Source organism: Lolium rigidum, chromosome 4 (assembly GCF_022539505.1).
Source record: "Lolium rigidum isolate FL_2022 chromosome 4, APGP_CSIRO_Lrig_0.1, whole genome shotgun sequence".
Lineage (NCBI taxonomy): Eukaryota > Viridiplantae > Streptophyta > Magnoliopsida > Poales > Poaceae > Lolium > Lolium rigidum.
Genome location: NC_061511.1, coordinates 7,412,209 through 7,438,840, shown reverse-complemented (window position 1 = coordinate 7,438,840; position 26,632 = coordinate 7,412,209). Strand labels below are relative to the sequence as shown.

At 51.3% G+C, this 26,632-nt stretch overlaps 1 protein-coding gene across 1 annotated transcript; it reads right to left on the bottom strand.

Annotated features, from left to right (window-relative positions):
• Positions 1–8,138: 8,138 nt before the first annotated feature.
• LOC124708155 (UDP-glycosyltransferase 75C1-like) lies at positions 8,139–9,923 on the bottom strand. Its single transcript, XM_047239843.1, has one exon. The coding sequence runs from the start codon at positions 9,759–9,761 to the stop codon at positions 8,244–8,246; it is 1,518 nt and encodes a 505-aa protein (XP_047095799.1). The 5' UTR covers positions 9,762–9,923; the 3' UTR covers positions 8,139–8,243.
• Between the last annotated feature and the right edge of the window lie 16,709 nt (positions 9,924–26,632).

Genomic DNA, 26,632 nt, shown 5'->3' with positions numbered 1-26,632 from the left:
CTGCTCCTCCTTGGCGCGGCGGCGTCCTCTGCTCCTCCTGCTCCCTCTGGCCGGGCGCGGGCGGCGGGCTCCTCTAGGCGAGCGAGCAGCGGCGGCGCGGGCGGCGGTTAGGGTTGGGCGGCGGGCTCCTCTAGGCGAGCAACGGCGGCGGCGCGGGCGGCGGTTAGGGTTGGGCGGCGCGGGCGGCGAGAGGAGGCGCGAGAGAAGCGGCGGCGGCGGCGGTTGGGGAAGAGAGAATATGGCTAAGTGTGACGGCTGTGGGGAAGAAGGGGGCGACCCTCGGAATATGGCTAAGTGTGACAGTTACGTGGCGCACCACAGCCTACATGCGCCACGAGAATTTCAAGATTCCGTGGCGCATGTAGCTGTGGTGCGCCACAGATCTGGCCACATATTAACCGTGTGGGTTCGGAATATGACTAAGTGTGGAATTTACGTGGCGCACGAAAGCCAACATGCGCCACGAGAATGATTACGTGGCGCATGTTGGCTTTCGTGCGCCACGGAAATTCCACACTTAGCCATATTTCTAAATCCCTGCATCATATAGCTAGTGTTTTATTAATTTTTAATAGTATTTCCTTTAATACATTCCTAGTGTATTATTCCAAGAAATAAATGAAGGTTCAATTATGCAAGTTAATTAATATAGATAATTCAAAAAAAATCACCACACATCCACACACACATGCATGTATGGATGCTCTTGTGTGTCATATATACACACACATATAGACACATGTGATTTTTGCCAAAGTACATAGTACACAAAAAAAGCCACAATTGAACTTCTCGGTTCCGATCGGTGGCTAGCTAGCGTTTCTTGACAATGTTCTTGCCCTTCTTCATCGCGGTTGTTGAATACTTTAGCTCGGCCACCTTGAGATTTCTTCTTGTGTACGGGCAACCTTTAGCCGGTAGGGTGGTCTTCCTTCTTACTTTTGAATAAGTAGTAGGCTTGTCGAAGTACTTGTCAAATTCCTCTTCGATCTTCGGATCGCCGTTCTTGTCGATGTCTTGCTTGTCGGCTTCTCCTTCCATTCCGATGATGCTCCTCTTGCCCCTCCTCACGACCACACGGCTGGGCTTTGACGGGTCGGTAATGAAGAAGCATTGGTCAACTTGGGTAGCGAGCACCCACGGCTCATTTTCGCGGAGGGGGTCTTCGATTTGGCATCGGGTATAACCATGGTGGTGAAATATAGTCCATCTTTTTCGACGCTCTTGGCCCATCTCACACGGAACATCGGTATCGTCACTCCAACGTAGTCGAGTTCCCAAATCTCCTCGATCCTTCCGTAGAATCTTTCCTTGACATCGGTCTTGTCATCGGTGTAGGATAGCATAGTTACTCCTGAGTTTTGATATTCGCTATTCTTGTCCTTTTCCTCGGTGTAGAATCTATAGCCGTTGATGTCGTACGACTGATAGGTCCTTACGTTGTGCCCGGGTCCACTGCGACGGGGAGAATATGAGTTTCTCGCTCTTCGGTAGAAGGCATCGGTGCGGGACTTTCCGGTAGCCTTTTCTTGAACCACCCCGTGAAGTTGGAGTTGTGCTCTTTCGTAACGTCCCTGTTTTCCTCGGCCGTCCTAGGTCGATGAACTTCTGCTCGATTAAGCTTTTGTGCTTATCCACCCAAGGGCTGACCAATTCTATGTGTTGTAGCGCGACTCGGTGTGCCCTGTCAAAGTCGGCGTGTCGACCAGCGATGCCGACATGCATTGCGCGGTAGCCCTCGCGGTGACCAAACCCCTGCTAGCTTCGCCGACGTGCTTCCTGGTGGGCGGACCGACATCCTCGTTCTCGGTGCTTAGGTAGTTACGGCGAAGGAGATGCACTCGTAGGTAAGAAAGCCCTTGGCTATGCTTCCATCCGGACGGGCCACTGTTGCGAACGAATCCTTTGATGACACCGTTCAACCTTTCGAATGGCATCATGTTGTGCGGGAATGTCGGCCCGAGGTGGATGATGTCATCCACTACATGGACAAGCGAGATGCACCATGATGTCGAAGAACGCCGGCGGGAAGTAAATCTCGAGCTCGCATAGTATCTCGACGATCTCTTCTTGTAGCTCTGTTGAGCTGCTTAACGCCGATGGACTTCCTAGAGATGACGTCGAAGAAGTTGCGAGAGGCCAAACGGCGTCTCGCGGACGTGGTCGTCCATTATCCCTCGCATCGCAACGGGAAGTATACTGTGTCATCGGCACGTGACGGTCGTGAGACTTCATCCCGCTAAACCTCTTCTTCGCTACGTCCGGATATCTCGCTTATCTTCCCCGAGTAACCGTGTGGAACTTTTACACCTAGGAGGCACTCGAAAAACCTCTCGAGCTCCTCCTCGCTCGAGTGAAGCGGAGCAGGTTTAAGCACCACCACCTCATTCTTCTTAGCCCTTTTGTGGTGACCCTGAGTCGTTTCCGTCCGTTCATCATCATCATCACTATCGGTGGGGTACTTGAAGTTCTTTCTTGAGGCCAAGCAATTTCAGGTCGGTTCTTGCTTTCGGGCCATCCTTGGTCCTCTCCGGCATGTTCATCGAGTGCCAAGTAGGCTCTCGGTAACGTTTTTCGTGATGTGCATGACATCGAGGCTATGGGGCGTGTGGAGGACCTTCCGGTACGGCGGAGTCCCGAGAAAACAGACCTCGCTTTCCATACTCCCGGCGGCGGCGATTCCCGCGGTCGCTTCTTTCCGGCGCGGGGCACTCTTCCCAATTTTCCAAAAGCTCGGATATTTCTTCGCCGCTCCTCGGTCGTGGGGCTCTTCCGAGCTCCTCTTCGCCGTTGAACAGATCCTTGCGTTTTCTCCACGGGTGATCGAAGCGAAGCCACATTCGAGTCCCTTGGAACACGGTTTTACAAGACCCGGGAGGCTTCGGCAGCTGCGGATGCGGGGTCTTATCCATGCACTTGACACATCCCTTGAATCCGTGGTTCACCTGGCACGATACATATGCGTAACCGGGATAGTCCTGCACTTGTCGTTAGCAATGCGGCTCCGAGAGGGAAATATTCTCTTTTGTACGCGTCCCAAGTAGGGGCCGGCGTACGCCACGGCGTGGCTAACTCCTCTTTCAACGGACCGAGATACGGATGCATGTCCACGCCCGGTTGTTTTGGCCCCTGAATAAGAATACTCATGTGTACGTACCGCTTGCTTTGTGCACAGCCGGGGGGGAGGTTGTATGGCCATACAAACACGGGCCGGGTGCTATGCGTGCTACTCCGGTTTCCAAAGGGATTGAGTCCGTCGGTGCTCATGCCCGGACGAATGTTCCTCGGTTCGCTCCCGAACTCATCTCGCGAACTCAATGTCCAACGCATTCCACCGGCTAGCGTACGCAGGGTGTGTCGGGATCTTGCCCTTCTCCGGATCATCTGCGGGCTTCTCCCTTTCCGCGTGCCATTGCATGAGCTTTGCTTCCTTAGGATCTACGAAATACCGCTGCGGACGGGGAGTGATAGGAAAGTACCGGACAACTTTCGGAGGAACTTTCTTGTTCCCTCTCTTGTACCAGTCCTTGGCCGCACACCGGACATGTGGTTCTATCCTTGTACTCATTCCGAAAAAGTGCACAATCATTGATGCATGCGTGGTACTTTACGTGCGGTAGGTCGAGTGGGCAAACTACTTTCTTGGCCTCGTCGATACTTGTCGGCAATGTGTTGTCCTTGGGAAGACGAGCATGCCGGGATTTCATGTTATCGTTGAAGCTCGCTGTCGGTCCATTTGTGTTCCGCCTTCATCTCCGGACACTCGAGCGTTACACTCAAGCGTGTATCCTCGGGCCGGCACCCTGGATACAATGGAGTCATCCCGTCTACCTCCATTTGCGCCGGCTTAGCTTCGGGTTTGGCGTTGCCCGTGTCCTTCAGGAGAAGCTCTTGAACATGAGGGTCCCGCAGGGCCGACGTTAGCGGCGTCTGCTTCCTCTCGGCATCTCCACCACCATCTCCTCCGGCATCATCATCTCCTTCATCGGCCTCTCCTTCCTCATGATGAACACCATGTTCGGGAGACTCTTCGTCTTCTCGCCCGATGTCGGCCTCTTCTTCATGACCAACATTTGCCGCCGGCTCCTCGTTGAAGCCGAGCATGAAACCGCGCCTGAGCAGGTGTTCCTCCGAGTTGTCCAGAATCGGGGTCGATCCTCTGCCGGAGTCCGCATTTTCGACACGGACATCTTATCGGGGTCATGTTGTTCCTAACCATGTCGGCCTTCGCGTTCACCTTGTATCTAACCACTTGTCCTTCCCTCATATGGACGACCATGGTTGATCGCATCATACATATATAGAGCAAAAGAGAGTTAATTAGAACCACACACACCATGCATAAACACACATGCATGCATGATCGCCGGAAAATTTCGACATGACCTATCCTAAAAGTGGGACATATGGCTAGTGCAAGAATTTGCCGAAATGGAAATGAATCAACATTTCGGCAAACATCCATGCACCACACGCCGGCACAAACCAACAACACAAATAAGCTTCTTCGCAAGCAAACATTCAACCACAACACAAAGCTCAACACATATAAACATCATCTTCTCGCCACCGCAAACCGTCCGGGAGCGCGATAATAATCTTCACCTACAAAACATCCATACACACAAAACATGCATCCAATAGTACTCAACCTCTCACAAATCTACCAACATCATGGTGGAGCAAGAGGATGGGGTGGTGGAGACAAAACAATGGACCATGCAAGAGGGAAAGTGGAGGAGGAGGGAAAGAGAATTGTGCTTTTTAGTACCCCTCTACAAGTTGGTGTGGCTTCCCCTCACAAATATGCCCACAAAATAGGCTTAGAGCTATCAACAATGGAGAAAAGTATGACCAAAATGGAGTGGGAGAGAGGAGGAACACGAGCTGGTTGGAGAAGACAAGAAGGGAAAGGGTGGTGGGTGGAAGAAAAGAGGGGAAAGCTGCCTCCAAAAGTGAGATCTACTATTCACTTTACGTGGCGCATATGCTAATATGCGCCACGAAACATGAACTACGTGGCGCATAACGGCTCATGCGCCACGGAATCATGGTGGCGTGAGCCGGGGGTGGTCCCCGCAGGAAATTCCGTGGCGCGTGGACCAACGTGCGCCACGGAAACTAACTTTCGTGGCGCACGCCGGACCATGCGCCACAGAATTTCCTTCGGCCATGTGCGGTGGTGGACCCGGGGTGGGTCCCACGAACTTCTACGTGGCGCACTGTTCACCGTGCGCCACGGAATCTCCATCTTACGTGGCGCACGTGCAAGCATATGCGCCACAGAAACATCAATTTTTTTATGGCGCAGTTTTGTGGTGCGCCACAGAAATATTTTTGTGGCGCATGACCTGTTTGGTGCGCCACAGAGGTGATTTCCACCTATAATGGTTTTCCTACTAGTGCTTCCAGCCCAACTCCAGAATCGACGCCCTCCTCTTCACCTAGTTGGAGCTGCACCTTGGTTTATTCCCATCGATCAGTATATCCCTTTCTCTGTTTTCTGAAATTCCGGAGAACTGCATCAGTTTGATGGCATGAATTGTTTTTGTTTAAGGACTTGTGCATGTTTAGATACCTGTGTTTGCTAATCTATGATCACTAGAATGTGGCATGTAACTGAAAGAACATTTCCCGCTTTTTATGGGGTTTGTGTGTTTAATGTCAATACGAGCTTTAGTTTTATGTATACCATGTTTTCAGGAAATTGTGTAGATGGCCGGCATGCAAGACGGAGATGGAGTGTTTTCGAAGCGTAGTGACACTAGTCGTCTCGTGCTTTCGTTACATAGTTTGTAGAGAGTGTGTTTAGTTGGAGGCAAGGTGGGACCAGTTTTTCACACGCACAAACCAAGATATGCACCCCCACAGCCATCCCATTTCGTTGCTTCACTATCCCTATCTTACATAGTATTTTTGCAAAAATCTGGAGGGATGGAAGTTCCGGCCATTTTGGCCAGTACGTACTACCGCCTGGGACAGTACCACCCTACGTGTGGTCAAGTACGAGAAACTCGCTATTTGCGCACCAGAGACTATTGGGAGGTTTTCCGTCTTGGGCAGAAGTTGGCTGATGATGTCTCCCAAGTACAAAAGATCTATTGTAGTACCTTTCAATAAAAAAAAAGATTGTCGAATCCACGAATAGCTGAAGGTATTGGTTAGCAAATTTAACAAATAAAACAATAAAAGATGCAGTGATTTTGTGTTTGGGGTTCGTAGGTTGCCGTAGTGTAAATTTCTAACAGTAAATTGTGATGAGTGAATGCTCTTTATAAGAGAAAATCCAATCCTCTATGCAGCAAGAGAATAAGCTCAAATGTTTGTGTACTCATATGTGACAAGCGTTTCCAAAGACACATGGATTTACTTAGCATGAAGATTTCCACCAATATGGTAAGTATCTTATCAAGTTTTATTCATATTGGACGGAACCTAAATTAGGTGCAGCCAAGTGAATGAGAAAATACACCCGTTGCGATGGGTCCTATGGGTATTTTCATGAGAAAACACAGGAATCATTAAGACATAAATATCACACCATAGCAGTTAGTTCAAAGGTCCTCGATATTAAACCCTCCAACGCAACTCAAATTATTGAAAGACGATTTATGTCATTTCGTTCCTTCCAACCCTCTTCATTACATTAAAGTGAAGCCCTATGAGCCCATATAGGTGAAGTAATATATAGTCGACATTCGCATATCACCATCATAGAACCACATACAAGAAGAAAATGTGACCAAATACTCATTGCATATTATATAGAAATCATTGTCAATTTATCATATTCCCTTGGGAACATGGGGATCTACTCAGAATGGTGAAACATGGTATGGATCAATGGCATATGAATTACAACACCATCTAAAAATATAATCTCACCACCATGAAGACAAGTTTTCAATCACAATCATGCAGATAGCACTTAGGCAATATCTAGGGTTCAGTCAATCACAAACTGAGGGGATCGAGGTGGATCATGGAGATGGAGATGGTGGTGATGTTGAGGACGATGTTGATGTTTATGGAGAGGCCTCCCCTTATGCCAAGAAGGAGTGGTAATGACTATGGCTTCGATTTCCCTCTAACCGAAGGCTTCGGAGCAGCAAGATCTACCCTCTCCCGGAGTAGGAGAGGACTTTCGCCTCCTCCGCCATCTCTGTAAATCGTGGGAAAATATGGCGTAGGTTTTTCTAGCGAAACGGAGGCGTCTGTAAAAAGGGAGAGAGTAGGTGATGCTCGAGGTGCAAACGAGCCTGGGTGACGCAACCTATAGGTCGGACCACGCCACCTAGGATCTATTGGACCTCGTGTCTCCCCCCGCGTGCTTCTTTCTCTCATAGTCCTTGTCCTGGTGAAAAACTCCTGTACTATTCCCCCCCCCCCCACACCCTAATTTTTTGGATTTCAAAAGGTCCCTAAAACAACAAATACAAAAAAAAAGGTTTTTTTGCCTCCCAGAAATACCAATGAAGGGGAACTTGTAGGGAAGTCATTTAAATCGTCTAAAAATGCATAAGAATTGGGTAATGGTTGGATCTAAGAGAGCCCATATATAATGATGTCATCTTCCTCCTCGAGTTATCACGACTTCCACTCTTTTCCTCCATTGTTCTCAAGCTCAAATTCCACGAGTCTCTCTCCCCAACCAACCAATCAACCTCATACTTGGGAAATCAAAAGCGGAGATCTTGATCTACACTTCCACCAAAAGAAACTCGAACCCTCTGATCCTCTTGTGGATTTACGAACCCTAGAGTTCCTCTTCTGGGTTCCTTGATCAAGAAGTTGTGTAGAGGCTAGCTTGGTGTTGTATTAACTCTACACGATGTTGGGAGCATCCGATATTATGGAGACTTACCCCAACGTTTTGTCAAGGTCCGCCGCCTTGATCGGCTTGCTTAGTGGAGAAGTTGGCATAACTTTATGGTTTGCTTACCGAGGAATAGTGTGACGCTTTATAACACTTGGCAACCTTCGTGATGCCATACCTTCACAAGGTAGATATACTTTTATTGAAAAAAGGAACTACGGGAATCAATCGTCACGTCTCCTCTCCGCCATAGTCTTGGTTGTTTCGTTCCCTTCATTTTTTTTCCTTTATTGTTCCTAGCTCTTGTACTTGTTAGCTCGTGGCACAAACAAATTTACTACTTGTCGATAATCTCCAGCATTTACACTCAAAATACTGGTAGTATGGTAAAATCGGAACAAACTAAAATGCAGCACCAGTAACAATTTTAGCTACCACTAGCGATCCGCCTCACGAACTCCTTCAGACTCCGGTCCGACGCTCCGCCGTCTGCTACGGCCGCCCGCGCCTTCTCCTTCCACTCCCCGGCGCGCGCCGTCACCGCCTCGGACATTGCGACCTCCACGCACCTCGTCAGCTCCCGTGCCTCCAGCACACCGTCCTCCGAGCGCGCCGCCGCGCGGACACCGACGCCCAGCACCCGATCCACGAGCCACGCGTTCGTCCCCTGGTCCGAGTACTGCGGCACCGCCACCGTGGGCACGCCGCACGCCACGCTCTCCAGCGTCGAGTTCCACCCGCAGTGGGTCACGAAGCAGCCCACTGACCGGTGCGACAGCACGCGCGCCTGGTCGCACCACTCCACCACCTTGCCGGCGCCGCCGCCCGTGGCCGCCGCGAGGAGTTTCTTGATCGCGTCGTCGTCGCCCTGCTCCCTGCAGTTGTTTTTCCGTAGAACCCAGAGGAACGGCTTGTCGGCCTGCTTCATGGCGACCGCTATCTCGGCGACCTGCGTCTTGCTCATCACCGACGTGCTCCCGAAGGAGATGTACACCACCGACTTGGCTGGCATCGTGTCGAGCCAGTGGAGGTAGCCTTCGCCGTCGTGGTCGAACAGGTCGTTCGGCGACGAGGTGCTCTGGTCGTCGTGCAGGAACGAGAGCACGGGACCGACGGTGATGACTTCCACGTGAGGCCTCAGGGACGCCAGCGCGTCTCGCTCCATGGCGTCGAACGTGTTGGCGAGGACGTAAGTCGGCGGCTTCCCGGAGTCTCCGTCGCGCTCCAGCGCGTCGATGAGCTCCCGGAACTCCGTTATCGCGCAGGCAAAGGGGTCGTCATCCGAGGTGACGGCGAGGAAAGACGGCAGGTCGCGGAACATGAGCGGCGGGAGGCCCGGGATGCGCACCTCGGCGGTCGGGTCGCGCGACGCCGCGGCCGCCACCACGGCCTCCCGGCTGCCACGGAAGTAGTGGTAGTACGCGGCGAGCGCGGTGGCCGGCTGGATCCAGAACACGGCGACGGTCGCCACGCCATGCTCCCGCGCGACGGCCGCCACCCACGGCAACAGCAACGTGTACACGGCGCACGTGACGGGGCGCCCGTGGTCGCCGAGGCGCCGGAGAAGCCCGGACAGCGTGCGCGCCCCCTCCAGCCTGACCTGCGACATGTAGCGCGCGTAGTCGTCGGTGGCGCGGTCGAACCCGCCGTCGTAGCCGTCGGAGTAGGCGGCGTACGCGATCCCATCTTCTTCCTCTCGTATCTCCCCGCCGTCCGCGCCCGCCGCGGTGGCCTCGGGGAACATTTTCCGGAAGGCCGAGACCGGCATGCATATGGTCACGCGCGCCTCGCCGCCGTCGGCCGCGCGCACGAGGCGGCGAGCGAGGTGGCGCGCCGGCGTGATGTGGCCCTGCGCGGGGTACGTCACGATAAGGAAGTGCGGCGGCTGCTGCTGCTTCTCCTTGGCCGCAGCACACTCGTCTTGCCGCCGCTCCATTGGCAGCATCGTGTTTGAGCTCACACGAGTTTGGCCTTGATCAAGCGTGCTTTGGCGCGGGGAATAGGAGTGAGTCGACTCGACTCGATACAGGGTAAGATTCTTCTGCTACTGATGGCGATCTGCTCTGCTTTTCTCGTTGGTCTTATCTTATCCATTCTGGGTAGACCTAGAATTCGATTGATCTGATGGATTTCTCTGCTTTTGAAGGTGTGTGGTGTGGGGAAAATATCTAGTGATACCACGCCTCACATGATACCATGATACCACTTCATAAAATTCAAATTTGTAAGTGAAAAAAAAATTTAAAATAAATTTGTGGCTGTTCACAAGATGTGTGTTTACATTGTCTAGAATTTTCAAATCCAAATTTAAAATACACAAAGAGAAACAAAAAAGACAAATGTTGTGTGAATAGTGTTATTTTGTGTTTTTGTCTTTATGTGACACTATTCATGCTGGATTTCTCTTTTTTGTTTCTCTAAGGATATTTGGAATTTGGTTATGAAAGTTACAGGGTATGTAAACACACATCTTGTGAACACCCAAAATTTTGGTTCCGGATTATTTGACATTTACAATTTAAATTTTAAAGGGTGGTATCATGGTATCAAATAAGGTGTGGTATCACTAGATATGTTCTCGTGTGGTGTTCTTGGATTCAGATGGTGCATGTTCGCAAATGAGCCAACAAAAAAAATACTACTAGCTCCGTCTATAAAAATATGTCAAAAATTTATCAGAATTTAAATGTATTCACATACTGTTTAGTGTATAGATACATCCAAATTTAGACGAACCACTTAGACAACCTATCATGGACAGAGGGAGTATCAGAAACCACTATTGGGGTCGCAGCTGCATAAATTACGTTTTTTATTATTTTTCCAGAAACCATCATACGTTGCACATAGGCTCTGAACAACTGTAATGTATTAACAAATTGTGCAAAAGAGATAAATTAAGTAATATGCACAATTGTAATAAATAATGTTGTAAACATAGAACGATCAAATGATACCTGAGGTCAAATCGTCCAATCCCCCGGGTTCTCCAAATGACACATGTCTCATTTTTCATTGGAAAAATCCCACGGTTTGCTAATACTACCTCCATCCCAAGGCTTAAGGCCTATATATTTTTTCAGAAAGTCAAACTATGTTAAGTTTGACTAAGTTTTTATAAAAAATCATTAACATGTCAAATATAAAATTGATATTATTAGATAGATAATGAAATATATTTTCATGTGCTATCTACAAAATATCATATTTATTGATAGATTATTCTATAATTTTGGTCAAATTTCAATTGCTTTGACTTTTTCAAAAAATATAAGCCTTAACCCTTGGGATGAAGGTAGTATGTAGCAAAGAAATTTCATTTTGCTTATATGTAGTAAAAAATGGTCGCGCATAAAATATAACAAAAAAAGATAGTACTTGTTCGAGACCTCGTAGGAAAAAATATATGATATCGTAGAAAAAACCAACTTCACCGAAGACAACGTTCGGATATCTCATACCCAAAATTTTGAACTATTGTAGCAAACAAAAAATTCTAAAAAGTTTCTACATAAATGCAAATTCATTGAAACATATGGCGCAAAACAGCATAACAGTTATAAAAAAAAAATTCACATGATGCAAACCAAAAAGAACTATTGTAGCAGCGTTGTCGTGTAGTCCTGGCATCCCTACGCGCCTACGCCTCGACACTGGGTGATGTCGTGCCCTAGCAACACCGTGCATCGTCGCTGGCAGCAGTGCTGCCATGCCTTGGCAGTTGGCAGCACCGCCCGTTGACGCCGACAGAAGGGTCGTCGTGCCCTAGCAGCACTATGTGGGCCAGCAGGGTGATGGGGTTTGTGAGGAGCACGGTCGCCTAAGGCATCTCCAGCGGCGCGACGCATTTCGGACGTCGAAACGGACGCGTCGTGTCCGTTTGCGTCGCCGAAATGGTCGAAATCGTCCGGGCGTCCGTTTGCGTCGGGGGTGGCTCCAGCGGCGCGACGCATAAATTTTTTTTTCATTCATAATTTACGTTAAAAAAACATAAAAAAGCCATAAAGGCGTGCTAAAAGTTGGTGCTGCGACGAGGTTAATGAACTCCGGCGTTGGCCATGGAAGCTCGTACGCCGGCGGTGGAGGAGGTACCGCCGCATGGGCAGGAGGTTGTGGCCAGGGATCCCACGCCGGAGCAGCAGGCGGAGCGCGGTCGTTGGAACGCGTCGGCGTAGCCGGAGGAGTCGCCGGCCTCACTCGCGCGAGCGCCGACTCCCGCGAGCTGGATTGCGAGCCCCTCCCACAAAGCGAGCTCGTTGAGCTCGTCCTGCGCGGCTGTTGGCCGGTGCCATGGCAATGGCCTCATCCTCGAGAAGGTCCGGCGGCTGGGTCTCCGGATCCCACGCCGGCCCGCCGTCGTCGTGGTCGTAGTCGACCATGTCGACGTCCTCGTCCGTGTCCTCCTCGTCGTCCGCGTCCTCCTGGTCGTTCTCTTCTTCTTCTGCGGCGATCTCTCGGTCGAAGAAGTCCACGTCGTCGAGGAAACCAGCGCGGTGGCGCGCGTCGAACTCCCACGTCCCGAATGAAATCCAGTTGTAGGAGTTCAGCGCGTACGCCTCATCCTCCCGCAGATCCGGCGGCAAGATCGCTCGGCGGCGGCGCACCTCGTGCCGCCGCTCTCGGCCCTCACGCGGCACGGGGGGACCGGCACGCGCCGCGAGTTGAGGTACCAGCCCCTCCCGGCAAGTTCGCGTCCGGCCATGGCACGAGCCGGTTTTCCTCCCATAGGCGCCGCGCGAGCTCAACGCGGACGTATCGGCCGACCCTTGCCTTCTTGCTGGAACGCGAGCCGCTTGCCTCACGGTCGTTCTTCGTCTTGCGGAACGGCCGGCATTTCTTTCCCATCGCGTCGGTGGGGTGGATACGTGGGATTTGGCAATGGTTTGGTCGTCGAAATGGACGCCGGCGGCGTCCATTTAAAAGGCTCCGACGCCATATCGCCTTCAATGGCACTGCCGATGACAACGTCTACTAGGCTGCGCACGCTCGCGGAAGCCGAGGCACGCCATTAGCGCGGCCTGCGAAGGCCTGCAGCCGCGCCGCCGGAGTAATGCCGAAGACGAAGCGGTTGTGCCGCTGCCGGGCGGGCCCGTGCGAGGACCGAGCGGACACTTTGCGCGTCCGCGCGGCGTCCGCCGAGGCATAAACCTGGCGCATATTTGGGCCAGGTTTGCGTCTCGCTGAACGGCCCGGTCACTTTGCGTCGCGCCGCTGGAGGTGGTGCATGACGCATTTTCGGTCAAGGCGGACACAAACGGTCGCTCAGCGTCCGTTTGCGTCGCGCCGCTGGAGATGCCCTAAGGGCATCTCCAGCGGCGCGACGTGAGCGTCCGTTTGCGTCCGCTTTGACCGTAAATGCGTCTGGCACCCTCTCCAGCGGCACGGCGCAAAGGGACCGGACCGTCCGCGGAGACGCAAACCTAGCCCAAATATGCGCCAGGTTTGCGTCTCTGCGGACGCGCAAAGTGTCCGCTCCGGTCTCCACCGAGCCCTCCTGGCAGCGAGGGCATCGCTTCGGCGGCCATCGCTTCCGCGATCAGCGCTTCCGCGTCTGCGCCGCAGCCTTCACCATGAATGCCGCAGCTGCCTGTTCTGCGTGTGCACTGGCGGGCGGCGGCTGGGCTTCTGCGGCGCCTTCAATGGCATCGTATCCCGCGCACGGCCGCCCTTAAAAGTCCACCGGCCGCGTTGCTCGTTCGCCCACAGCTCCACTCGCACCACAACCGCCGCTCCGCCATGGAGAAGAAGAACGATTTCGAGGCCTCCGGCAGCGGCAGCAAGAAGGTGGCGCTCCCCGTCACGATGGGGAGGCTCATGCATGGCAAATGGGTGCCGTGCGATGCCTGGTCCGGCGTGCAGCTGCCTGGCGGCTGGCGGCTCAGCTGCCGCCGGGTGCCCATCCCTCCAGTACCTGCGCGCGAGCCTAATCGGACCGCGGAGATCCGGCGCAGGAGGCGGTATCTGCCGGCGGACCTCCGCGCCGATCCGGCGTACGCCATCGACTCGGAGCTTTGGCGTACATACCTGTCCACGGAGACGGACAGTAGACGAAGGGTTGGCTTCATGGGCGACATGGATTATCCCTTCGGCCCTGCACCGCCGGCTCGTCGTCAGCAGGCACCGACGCGACGCTAGCAGACGCAGCACAACGACCGCGAGGACGACGACGACGAAGAAGCCCACGCCGCGTACGACGACGACTACATTGAGGCGCTCGCATACCATAGCGAGGAGGTGAAGGACGACAGCGACGACTACATCGCTCTCGTCTTCCACGAATGGCAGCAGGCCATGGCGGAGGGCCGGAACTTCGAGTTCCCCGACAACATGACGGACGACAAGATGGCGAAGCTCGGCCTCCTCGTCTCCGAGTACGACGCGCCTGTGCAGCCGCCGCTGCCCCGCTACGCCACCGCTGTCATGCCGCCGGGCCTGTCGGCGGATGAAGCCCTTCGACAGGCGCTCCGGACTCGGCGGCGCCTCCTCCACCGCGCGTCCACGGCCTTATCCCGGGCGCCTTCTCCCGCCGCCGCCACGGCCTTATGGTTGGGCGCCTCATCCGCCGCCACGGCCGCGGCCACGGGCGCCTCCGCCGCCGCCACGGCCGCAGCCTCCTCAACCTCGAGCACCGCGGCGCGCGCCCGCGTACGCTCCCCGGATGCCTGCGGCCGTGGGTCATACCGGAGCTCATCGTGCTCGGCGGCCGACGAGGAGCGGCACGGCCACGATGCGCGACGATAGGCGTTTAGGTTTTTTTTTATGTTTTAAGTATGTAAATTATGTTTCATGTTTAAAAAAAATGATTCGTCCTAAAAAATGCGTCGTGCCGCTGGAGCCACCCCCAACGCAAACGGACGTGTGGTCGATTTCGACCAAAAAGGCCGATGCAAACGGACGCGCGCGGACGCTAAAATACGTCGCGCCGCTGGAGATGCCCTAAGAATGAACATAAAATTTAATGACAACATGGCTTCATCTATATCGTCGGTCGATCATTCATGATGTAGAAACTCAAGCTGAACTTTGTGTCAGCTCGATATGACGTGTTCATGAGCTGCCCGTCGCAATCTCGACACGGAGGGTCTGCCATCTCTCTCCGATATGGTCCCAGCTGGTGGCTCTATTGCGCTGTGGATACGTACGCAGTTACGCACAAGTCAAAAGTCTATACCACGTGCCTCTTCGAACACATGGCCCCGTCCATTCCTACTGCAGGACCAAAACCAAGGCATGCAAGTGCCGGCATAGACGTGGTGACTGGTGATGAGCAAACTACCACATTTGTGACCATCTTCTCATGGAGCTACTTCTTTAGGGATTTTTGACACATAAATATCACTTCAGTTGTAGGGTTGTGACAGATAGTATTGATTTTGCCAATTACCCTTGTTAAACCATTTTCTGACCATTCGGGCCCACCTTTCGGGTGTACATGGCTGCCACAGACAGATTGAACCACACTACAAGAATCTTATAACCCTTGAGATTCGATTTGCAAAATCACTAAAGAGATAAGATTCCCATCTTCTCCCGATGGATGCTCTCCCTAACCGTCCACACCTACCGTCGGCGCCATACCACCGGCACGTCGGCGTTGACACGGTCAAGCTCACCCGCCTCTCCTTCGCTCCGTCTGCGCTTGCCTTCTCTTCCCCCGATCCTCCCGCGACACTTGGACGATCTCGTCGGCCTCTCCCCTGCTCACGCAGCTCGCCTGCGTGAGGCGGCCCCTGGGGTGTCCCCGGATGGAAACGACGACGGGCGCGGTTGCTCGGGAGTTTGGGGCAACAACGGCTCGCACCCCGGGCCACTCTGGGCGGTGGACCGCCCTGGACGGCGGTTGCTCATGTGCCGGAGACGGGGCAGAGGAACTCCTCCGGTGAGCTTGCCTCCTCGCCGGCGGGTCTTGTACGCCGCCGCACATCACATCGACCACTGCGCCCGTCGCCCGGCTCGTGCGTCCTGCACAACCGCGGTAGGAGGAGCTTCCTGCACAACCCCAATAGGTGGCGCTGCTATCGCACGTCATCGTCCATACTCGCCTCGACAACCTTCCTGCCCGTCCCCATCATCTGCAAGTCGCCATCACGTGCTGCTCGCCCGCGTGCGACGGTCGGCGGGAAGCCTGGCTGCTATGAGCGCGTCCCCGACTAGAGACGGCGATGGGGCGGGTGCTTGCCCACCTCTCCATTCCCCGCACAGCTCGACCGGGTGCGGCGGCCGGCGAGGAGGTAACGCAATCGGCGGGTGCTCAAAGCGGCGATGGCTTGCACCCTTAGGCGTCGTGGCGGCGCTAGCAAGGGCAAAAGAAAACCAAGCAGAGGTGCTCGCTGTCGCCGTCGATTTAAAACGGAGCTAATCATAAAATCAGTGCTATATGTCACAACCTAATTCCTGAAGTGGACCCTAAAGAGGTAGCTCCGTGAGAAGATGATCGCAAATGTGGTAGTTTTTTTTGTCCTTTTCTCACAAACCCCACAAATTCTAACCCCTACTTAGAATATGCTAAGGAATCTACTAACTGCTTAGTTAGCCTAAAACTAACGCCAATTGATTACTAACCGTTGGTCAAGAAGTAAGAGCAGAATTTCCCCTCCTCTCGTGCGACTGAAGAGGCGAAAAGGGAGCCGTCCGTCCCCACTCTCCCGCTTCCCGCCGGCGAGGCCGCGGGTCCCTGGCTCCTCCGTCCGTCGCTTCGGCGGCGGCGGAGGATGTCGGTGACCCCGGTTCTCTGTCCGTGCGGTGTAGATAGGGTAGCTAGGGTTAGGGTTAGGTCTTCGGCCGGTGGTGCTCTGGAGGTGGAGGCGTCGCCGGATCGAGGTTCGTGGCCGCAATCCCGTCCCCTCTTCGTCGTTGATCTCTGGATCTCCGGCGAAGGATTTGCGGCTTTTGGTTCTTCCAGGTCTGAGGACCTGTGGAGATCTCGTTTCCCCTGGGCGGCTGGAGATGCGGTGCCTCCGGCTGTTCGCGGTGGGGATCTCGGTCCTTCCGCCTCGTCACCGTCGGGCCGGCGTCTCCTCCAACGGCGGCATGGGGCAAGTAAGGTGGTGTGTAGGAGGATATGGCTCCGAGATCGAATCCAAGGTCGCGTTTGGCCGCGGCTCCGCTGTGTGGGTGCCATGGCGACGATGTGCTACCGGCGGTGTTCCAGCTCTCCGCGTCTCCGCCGTGCGAGTCGGAAGACTGAGGATGGTGACTTCCCGGCTGCGAAGGTGCTGCTCTTCGTCAAGGCGGAGCCGGCTCGTGTGGAGCGCGGCCTCAGCGGCGGTTCGGCGCGTCCCTGTCCCGCGGCGGTGGCGATAGTCTGCTGGTTCCTCAGGGACCTGATTGTATTTTCGGTTTTCTCTGAGGCTTGTATTGCTGGTTCTTGTGCTTATCAATAGATCTGGGGCTTTCTTAAAAAAAAAAAAGATTACTAACCGTTGAACCGTTTTTTTCTTTTCTTAAACCCTCGATATGATGACATGAAGACGAGCAAACTTAAAAATGTTGCACCTGATAAACATAGACATGAAATGAAAGGCCTATGTCCTGAGAAAGATGGCCCATTTTCCCGATCCTTCCACTTCATTTCGAGGAGGTGCTATATGTTGACCTGTGCAGCCTCCAACTCACGCCGCACATCACAGACTCGTGTGTTGGGCTGGCCCGCCCTCCCTATTTTTTTAATTTTTTAATCACTTTCCAATTTCATTTCTTATTTTTTGGTGTTTTTAAAATTCTTAAATTTATTAAAATAAAAAACATTTAATTTTAATATGTTCTCATTTTTTAATTTTGTACATTTTAAAAAATAGATCACATTTTAAAATTGAACATGATTTATATGTGAACATTTTAAAATTCTATTTTTTGTGAACATTTTGTCATATTCTGAATTTTTGAATGCAAAATATTTTTAAAATTCAAAAAAATTAAAATCTAAATATTTTTGGAAATGAAAATAAATTAACACAAAAGGAAAACAGAACCTTACGAAAAGAAAGAAACCCGAAAAAAAAAACCCTAACAGAAGAACCAGCCATAAAAAACTATGTAGAGAAAGACCAAACCCAAATAATGGGTGTAGCCCAAAAACGGATGTACGGCGCCGGGTATGTGCCTACCAAGGTAGCACATAGGAATTAGATCAGTTCGTTTATGTCACAGACAGCCAGCTGAAGGTACCATGGTATACATGCAGGCCAACAAATGAAGAGCAACGAGGAGCAGCGCAAGAAGCATGCATCGGTTCGATCATGGGCCATAACGAAAGAAACCCAATAATAGGTATGGTTTTACTTTTTCTTTATTCTTTTTAGATGAAAAATATTTAAATTTGAAAAGTGTTTAAATCTGAAAAATGTTCAAACCTAAAATAAGTTTAGATTTAAGAAATGTTCAAAACTAAAAAAATATTCAAATACAAAAACATGCTCAAATACGTATTACAACGAATGTACCCGACGAGTCCTAATTTACTTAACACCGAAGGAAATTGCATTGACGTGTACCTATTGAGGGGAGTTAATAGCATGAAAAGACCATGATGAAATTTACCGTATACCACCACTTTACGTTTGCGGGACAAAAAAAATCATCAGATTTTGCGAGTTTTTTGCGGAATGCGCTAATAGCTGATTTGGAGCGAATTGACATGAAATTTCAACAGTTAGCCCCATTGTCAGGGCTGAGGTGGAATTGGTCCCACTTGTCAAGCCATTTTATGAAATAAAATATATAAAAAATATAAAGGGAGGTCGTCTCCTTCATTCCCCACCCGAGCACAACCATGCCCGGCACCGTTGGGCACCCCCTCCTCCAACATGTCGCCCCGAGCACCGCTGCCACTCTCCTCTCTCCCCGCTCGGTCCCCTCTCCTTTTCCGTTGCCGATCTGCCGTACCACTTAGGCGAGCTCCGCGTCCCCGCCTCGCCGTCCCCTGTCGCCACGCGCGCATCTCGCAGCGCTGCCCCTTGCTTCTCGGTTGGGCGTCGGGTCTGCTCGTTGGCCTCAGCTCGCCGCGGCAGTACGTCTCCGACCGGCACGGGCAGGGAGGCAGATGGAGGAGACGGCGGCGGCAACTCGGGCGGCCGCCATGGCAAGTGCTCACGGATCTCGCGCTCGATGCAGCGCCTCCCGTGCATCCGTGGGGCCGTGGCCTCCTTCATCGGGAACAAAGCAGCAGGGAGGTTCCACCCGTGTCCTTAGAGAGCAGCGGCACTTGACGGAGCGGCGGCTTCGCCCGCGGCCTCTCCCGAAATCATCTGCGACTAGGAAGGAACGGTGGTGGTCCTCACCTCCGAGATGGAACCGCGGTGGCAGTGCTCACTGGAGTTGTGGGATTCGGCGGCGAGAATGAGATGCAGCATCGTGGCAGTGGGGTACCGCCAGTGGTGGTTGTAGCCTCGGATTGTGAAGGGGAAGGGATGACCTCCCAACTTTTGTTTTGTTTTGTTTACGATTTTAAGATTTTTTTTAATTGAGCTGACATGTGGGACTCAGTCCACATCACCAAATTATTCCACCTCAGCCCTCACTAGTGGGTCCTGCTTATCAGATTCCCTGTCAGTTCGCGTTTAGCTATTTCGAAAAAAACCTCCCGAAATCCGGTGGTTTTTTGTCCCGCAACCGTAAAGTGGGTGGCATACGGTAAATTTCACCATCAAAGTGGTGGTTTTATGCTATTAACTATATTGAGCGCTTGGGCAAGGCCCAGTAAGCAGTGTACAACAGAGTTAAAGAAGAAGACCACCTCGCCGGAGACTTGGACGACATGTTTGACCGCGACGTCATTGCCGGAGGCGGGGAATGGAATTTAGGGTTTTGGGTACAAGGGTTCGGGTTCTGGTGCGGGGGCTCGCCGACGTTGATCCTTAGATTTTCGAAGAAGAAGAAGAAGAAGAAGAAGAAGAAGAAGAAGAAGAAGAAGACACTGACTGAATGACAGCTCACACTTGTAACGTGTGGTAAATGACAAATCCATGCTCATGCTTAACTTGCAAGAGGTATAGCGTCAGTATATAAAGGGCTCCAGGAAATGCTAGAAACGTAGTTGCTTGTATGTTATCTCATTCCGGTTTGGTTTAACTATGGTTAGGAATGATTTCAGCTGGTAGCGATTCTTAGTACGAGGATTTATATGTGTTGAGATATTGAAGTAAGACAAATTTTGCCACACACAGACCCGGGACACGCATTGCGTTAGAAGTGCTGACAAAGATTAGTGGCGGTAGGCAGCTCGTCTGACCAAGACTTACATATTTATGATCAAATTTTATTATGTTATAAAGGGAGATGGCACTGTTTATGCTTTTTCCGAAAAGGAGAGTTTAACCGGGCCCTTGCATCAAGTGATGCAGAAAACCTTTTATCGTGATGTTCATATGTACAAGTTACTACAAATTACATAAGTACGCTACTTATGTAGCGCTGGTTTCTTTTGATTTCTGTTGCCGAGGGCATGCGGCCATGCAGGTTTCTCCACATATGTATTCACGCATTTACCATACACAGGCCATATTTTTTTTTCCCAATACTTTGTGTATGACTGTTAACTAAAAGCATATAGAATGTCCAGTACACACTGGTAGAAAAAACGGCTTCGGTCGCGGTTCGCAACTGCCATTGGTCACGGTTGCGCAACCGCGACCTTACGAACACTAGTAGGAAAACCATTATAGGTAGAAATGACATCTGTGACGCACCTAAAAAATGTGCTCCACAAAAATTATTTCTGTGGCGCACCAAAAATATGCGCCACAGAAAGTCGAAATTCTGTGGCGCATGGATGGACTGGTGCGCCACAGAATGTCTACTTTCTGTAGCGCATGTGGCTGGATGCGCCACAGAAATTCCATGGGCCCACGTGGGGTCCAGCACTGCACATGGGCGAAGAGAATATTGTGGCGCATGGTGGCATGTGCGCCACAGAAGTTCAAAATTCTGTGGCGCATGGTGGCATGTGCGCCACAGAATTATTAACTTCTGTGGCGCACCAACAATATGCGCCATAGAATTCTGCAGGATTTTTTCTCCCCACGCAACTCCACCCCCCCCCCCCCGGATCGCCTTTTTTACCTTTGTAAAAAATAAAAGAAATAGATAGAAATTTCAAAAAATAAAATCCTTCGAGATTCCCATATATTATGTCATCTAGCACCACTGAAATTTAACAAACATGAATTTTGACTTTTTTTGCAAAATTGCGTGGGAAAATCATCAAACTGGATTTCTGGTTGCATACGAACTCAAAAAATACGCACAATATATCAAAATGTTCCCATGAAAAATCTACATCCGAATTCACCGGGGCTTGTCCGGTTGGACAATTTTTAGAATCACCAAATTCGAAAAGAGTAAGAAGTTACGGCCAGTTAAAGTGTTTTTCCTGCAAAATGCAAAAAAAAGAAAAAAAAAATTCGGTGGCGCACCATGTGGAGGTGCGCCACAGAAGTTTGGCCGAATTTTTTTAAAATTTTCCGGCGCCAATCTCCTACTCCTTCTTCTCCTCCACCACTTCTCCTCTCACTTCTCCATCTCCTCACTTCTCCTCTCACTTCTCCATCTCCTCACTTCTCCTCCCACCACCACCACCTCCCTTCACTTCTCCACCACCTCCCTTCTCCGGTGACCACCACCTACCTTCTCCGGCGACCTCCTCCGGCGAGCACCTCCGGCGACCACCACCACCACCACCTCCGGCCACCACCACCACCACCAACACCACCACCTACGGCCACCACCATCACCACCACCACCAACACCACCACCTCCGGCCACCACCACCACCACCACCTCCGGCCACCACCTCCGGCCACCACCACCACCACCACCACCAACACCACCACCAACACCACCACCACAACCACCACCACCACCACCGCCACCTCCTCCTCCACCTCCTCCACCACCTCCTCCTCCTCCTCCTCCGACCACCTCCACCACCACCACCAATAAAAAAGCGAAATTCCGGCGACCCAGATCTAGATCTAGAGATCTAGATCTAGATCTGGCCGCTACTTTTTTTTTGAAATTCGAAAAAAAATTCTGTGGCGCATATTGGCATGGTGCGCCACAGAAGTTTGACAGACAATTCTGTGGCGCATATTGGCATGGTGCGCCACAGAAGTTTCAAAATTCTGTGGCGCACGTACATATGCGCCACAGAAGTTTCAATACTAGTCGCGTGGTAACTGTGGCGACCTGGATATGCGCCACAGAATTTGATTTTGGTGCGCCACAGTTAGCCTTTTTTCCACTAGTGGAACCGTGACTAAAGGCACGTCCACGTGGCCGCCAGCAGTCCGTCGGGGCGGAGGACATTTAGTCGCGGTTCTCCTGGCCAACCGCGACTAAAGGCCGCCGCAGGTTTAGGGTTTTAGCCCCCCCCCCCTAAACCTGGTTTCTTTTTAATTTGTATTGTTTTATGTCTTTTGTGTTTTATTTTAATTTTGAAGGAGTTTCACATATTCTACGGTACTACATATATACATGCATATGAATGTACAATTTCAAACAAATTTGAAATTAGAACCAAAAAGAATTCAAGAGAAATATACAATATATATTCAATATCGGATGACCATATACAATTTTGAACAAGTTTCCATACATAATTTAGTGCATATGAAGTTCTACGTCCTCTACATAGTGTTCTCCTCTAGGATCGATGACTTCCCTCGCGAACCATCCAGCCTAGTTTCTCTTGAAGTGGTCGGAAGCGAGCTTCTGGACTAAGCGTCTTCCGGAGGTTATTCCTCTTGATGTTGTTCTCAGACGGCTGCCGCTCAGTGGTGTATCTCCGGATCATCTCACAAACATAGTATCCACATAGATTGGTCCCCGGTGGCTGAATATCCCTAGTCCCAGACACTGCCCTTTTAAAATGTAGCTCTTTTTTTAATTCACCGACCTTTTCATCTACGAACCGTCTCCAAACCCTACGAGGCAAAGAAAATTAAATAAACAAAAGAGTTATTAGTTACTTGATATTAGGAAATGAATGAAATAGGTCGATCGATATAGAGCGCAAATGAATGAAAATAATTACTTCTGCATCATTTTTCTCATGTCGGCCCAAAGCTTTGCATCCATATTCAGAGAGTCGTGGACGAGAACTGTGGAGTCGTGAAATTGAATTACTAGCAGAATCCAGTGGAACCTGTGGACACGATACATGCACAGTCATGCATAACTCATCGATTAGCCACATACCATGCATGGAGTAAACAAAAGAGAATGTGCTCAAGACAGAAACACTCACCCAAAATGGTAAGGAAATAGAATATCACTTTTGAGTTCCTGTTTTCTAGGGGTGGTGTTCTAACACATATGAATTAACGATGTGTGGGTCAATGAACCCAACATCATGGATGCTCCTTATTCGCATTTCACGCTTCTTCATTCTGCATAATAGCGTACACAACAAGATAGTTAGGACAATATATATATATATATATATATATATATATATATATATATATATATATATATATATATATATAGTGTGCAATGAACGAGATGGGGTAGAAATTGATAAATCACTTACAGAACGTAGCAACTGATGATAGATTTGTCGAGCTCGCGCAGATTGAAAAGCTGGAACAATTCACTCCGATGAATTGTTATATAGTAATGTTTGAAGTGATGCTCATGTCTAACTTCCGCATAAATATAGTCTTTGGCGTTTTTAAGTTTTATGTAACCCTTGTACCAATTTAGCGGACTTGTCATTTGTCGAGGTAGATCCTCTTCCCGCGCAGGCTCGACGAGAGGCCCATTCGGCACATATGTAATTACTACGCCCTTCATTGGCGCCTCATCAAGGCCTAACAGTGCACGAAGAGTCAGACCTAAGTTGGCCGCTTGTTCTCTGGCACTCGTTACGGTCAATCCTCGTGCCTGTCGCAGCTGCTACGATATCGGGGGCATCCGGACCGGCGGCTTTCACTATGAGCGGGGCGATCGATTGTTTACTTTGTTCCCCGAGCTGGGCAACTTGTTTCCCCCCTTTTTTACTTTCTAATTCTTTCTCGGCCTCCTCCAAGGCTTTCTTCTCCTGCTTCTCCGCCAGCTCTTCCTTCTCCTTCAACATGAGTGCCTGCCTACGAAGTTCACGTGAATAGTCGTCAGGCAGATTCTTCGTGGCTTGGGACGGTGTGCTAAAAAATGACTTAGCCCACTTCTTTTCCTTATCAGAAAATACTGGCTTGGGCTCGGGCTCTCTTTTCTTCTTGCAGTCCGCCTTCCATTTCTCATGCTGAGCAGCCACGGCCGCTGCATTTTCCTCGACACTAAGTTCCCAAGGCCTCGGGATGAGAGGCTTCGATGATGGCTCTGGTACCTTTGTGGTTTTAGGTACATAAGGCTCCGGGTTAATAGTCCAGGACTGCTTCTGCTTCTTCGCCGGAGGTGGATTGGGGGGCGGCGTCTGATCACCCGCCGGACGAGGACTGGGGGGCGGCGTCTGCTTACCCGCCGGAGGTGAATTGGGGGGCGGCGTCGGCTGACGTGAAGGAGGTGTAGGTGAACCACCACCACCACCGCCGCCGCCACCGCCACCACCACCGGAGGGGGGTGGACTTGTTTGCCTTGGCGCCTCGTCTGGAAACTTGATAAACTTCTTTTTCCATAGAATAAACTGGCGCTTGACACCTCCAAGTCTTCTCTCCCCTTCGGGTGTAGCAATGTCAATCTCCAGGTCCTCAAACCCTGGGACTATTTCCTCCACCGTGACACGAGCATAGCCATCTGGAATGGGGTTGTTGTGGTGGAGTGCTCCAGGCTCACATGGTAAAGCACTGCCGATGGCTACCTTCGTGGAAATGTTCCCAGTTGGATAATGCAGATGACATTCTTTCATCTGCTTTACATCGTCCACGGGGTACCGAGGAGGCTCCGGTGCAGTAATATCGATAGCCGGTGCATTAGCAGTAGCCGGCGGGGCCTCCGTGGAAGCCACGCTGCTTCTCCGCTGCTGGCTTCCGAGATCCGCTGGATGATCTTCATGCGTCCCAGCTGCCGATCTATCTTGTACTAGTATATTCAGAGTTTTTTTCATCTCATGGACTTCCGATGCCAACCGCGCCACAACATCTGCATCCCGATCCGACTTTCTCTTACGGCTTCTGTAACCGTACGGGTAATCGTCCTGGGAGAACCCTACTTTCCACGGAACTTTCCCCATGCCTCGTACACGTCCTCCGTGTTAAGGATTCCCGAGGGATTTTGTCAGCGCGTCGTTCTCTCTGTTAAACTTGATCTTCCCCAGTTGAGCATCCCTCGTTGCGTCAATAAGGGCTTGGGTGGGTTTAAACGTTTTGTTCCAGTGAACACATGCCCCTGTCACCAGGTCTAGCGTTCCCCCATGCCCGTACCACCAGCGTTTGGCCCTTGGGTCCCATCCCTCCGTACCTGGACGGATTCCTCGCGCCCTCAGCTCGTTCTCCATCTTCTGCCACCTAGGCTCCCAAAGGCGATACCCTCCTGGCCCCATAATATGATTGTACTCCTTCTTAGCCGCATTTTCCTTATATTTTTCGATATTTCAATGAACTGCTCCGATTTCTTCGCGCCACAAATTCGGCCAATCATGTTTCGATCTCTCATATTGTCCTTTGAAATCCGGAGTCTTGTTCTTGTTGACATAGTCACGGGCTAGATTTTGCTTGAATTTCCGGAATGTTTCGGCCATCTTTTGAAGAGCGAACTGTTTGACTAGCCTCCTCCTCTCCTTGTTTTCCTCAATCTTGTTGCACTCCTCATCGAATTTGTGGTATTCCGGAGGTAGGACGAAATGTTCCATAAGCTTTTTCAAGCAATCTTTTTTTGTTCTCTTGTCGACAAAAGTGAAACCAAGACGTTCACCGGCATACGTTGTCTACAAGGTCGGAGGTGATCCGGGCGACTACCAGTTCTTATATGAGCCGCCCAAGGAGATCCCACACGGATACGTGTGCACATTTGTGCCGGACCGCAACAACCGGACGCGAGCGATCCGGGCTCCAACAGGAGGGATTGCCGAACAGGAGCCATTGTTCCGGCAGAGGAACGACCGCAGCAGCGGGGGGTTTGGGAGCGTAAGCCGAGAAACAGGCGTGGCTAGCCAAGTATACCACCGCACCGGTCCGGAAAGCTCAACTGCCACTACCTCCACCGCAGATCAGATCAGTGCAGTCCTGAGAGATCAGTTCGGCATCTTGCCGAAGAAGAAGATAATCGGCTATTCCAAGCCGTACCCCAATGAGTTCGACCTGATCCCACTACCACCTAAGTACCGGCTTCCGGACTTCAACAAATTCAGTGGGTCAAAGGATCTAGCTCCATCGAGCACGTGAGCCGATACTTGGCCCAGCTCGGGCATGGCTTCGGCATCGGATCAGCTACGGGTGAGGTGCTTCTCGCAATCCCTCACCGGTCCAGCTTTTGGATGGTACACCTCGCCGCAGCCCAAATTCGATACGATCATGGAAGCAGCTGGAGGAACAGCTTTCACACCCAATATCATTCGAAGCTATCGAAGGCTGGTATTGCCGAACTAGCACAGGTTCGGCAGAGGCGAGGAGAGACAAGTGTCTCGGTACATTCAGCGTTTCAGAACCGTCAAGAACCGATGCTATTCGGTTCATTTAACCGAGAAAGAAGCGAGCCGAGCTGGCCGTGGCAGGCCTTGCAGCGTCATTCAAAGATCTGACGTTCCAAGTGGAGTACAACTCGTTGACGCACCTGGTCAGTAGACTGACCTTATATGAACATCGCCATCCCGAACTGTACCAGGACAAGTTCAAGCGCGCGATAACCCTGGTCAACGCTGATGAGGATGAAGATTCTGCGGAA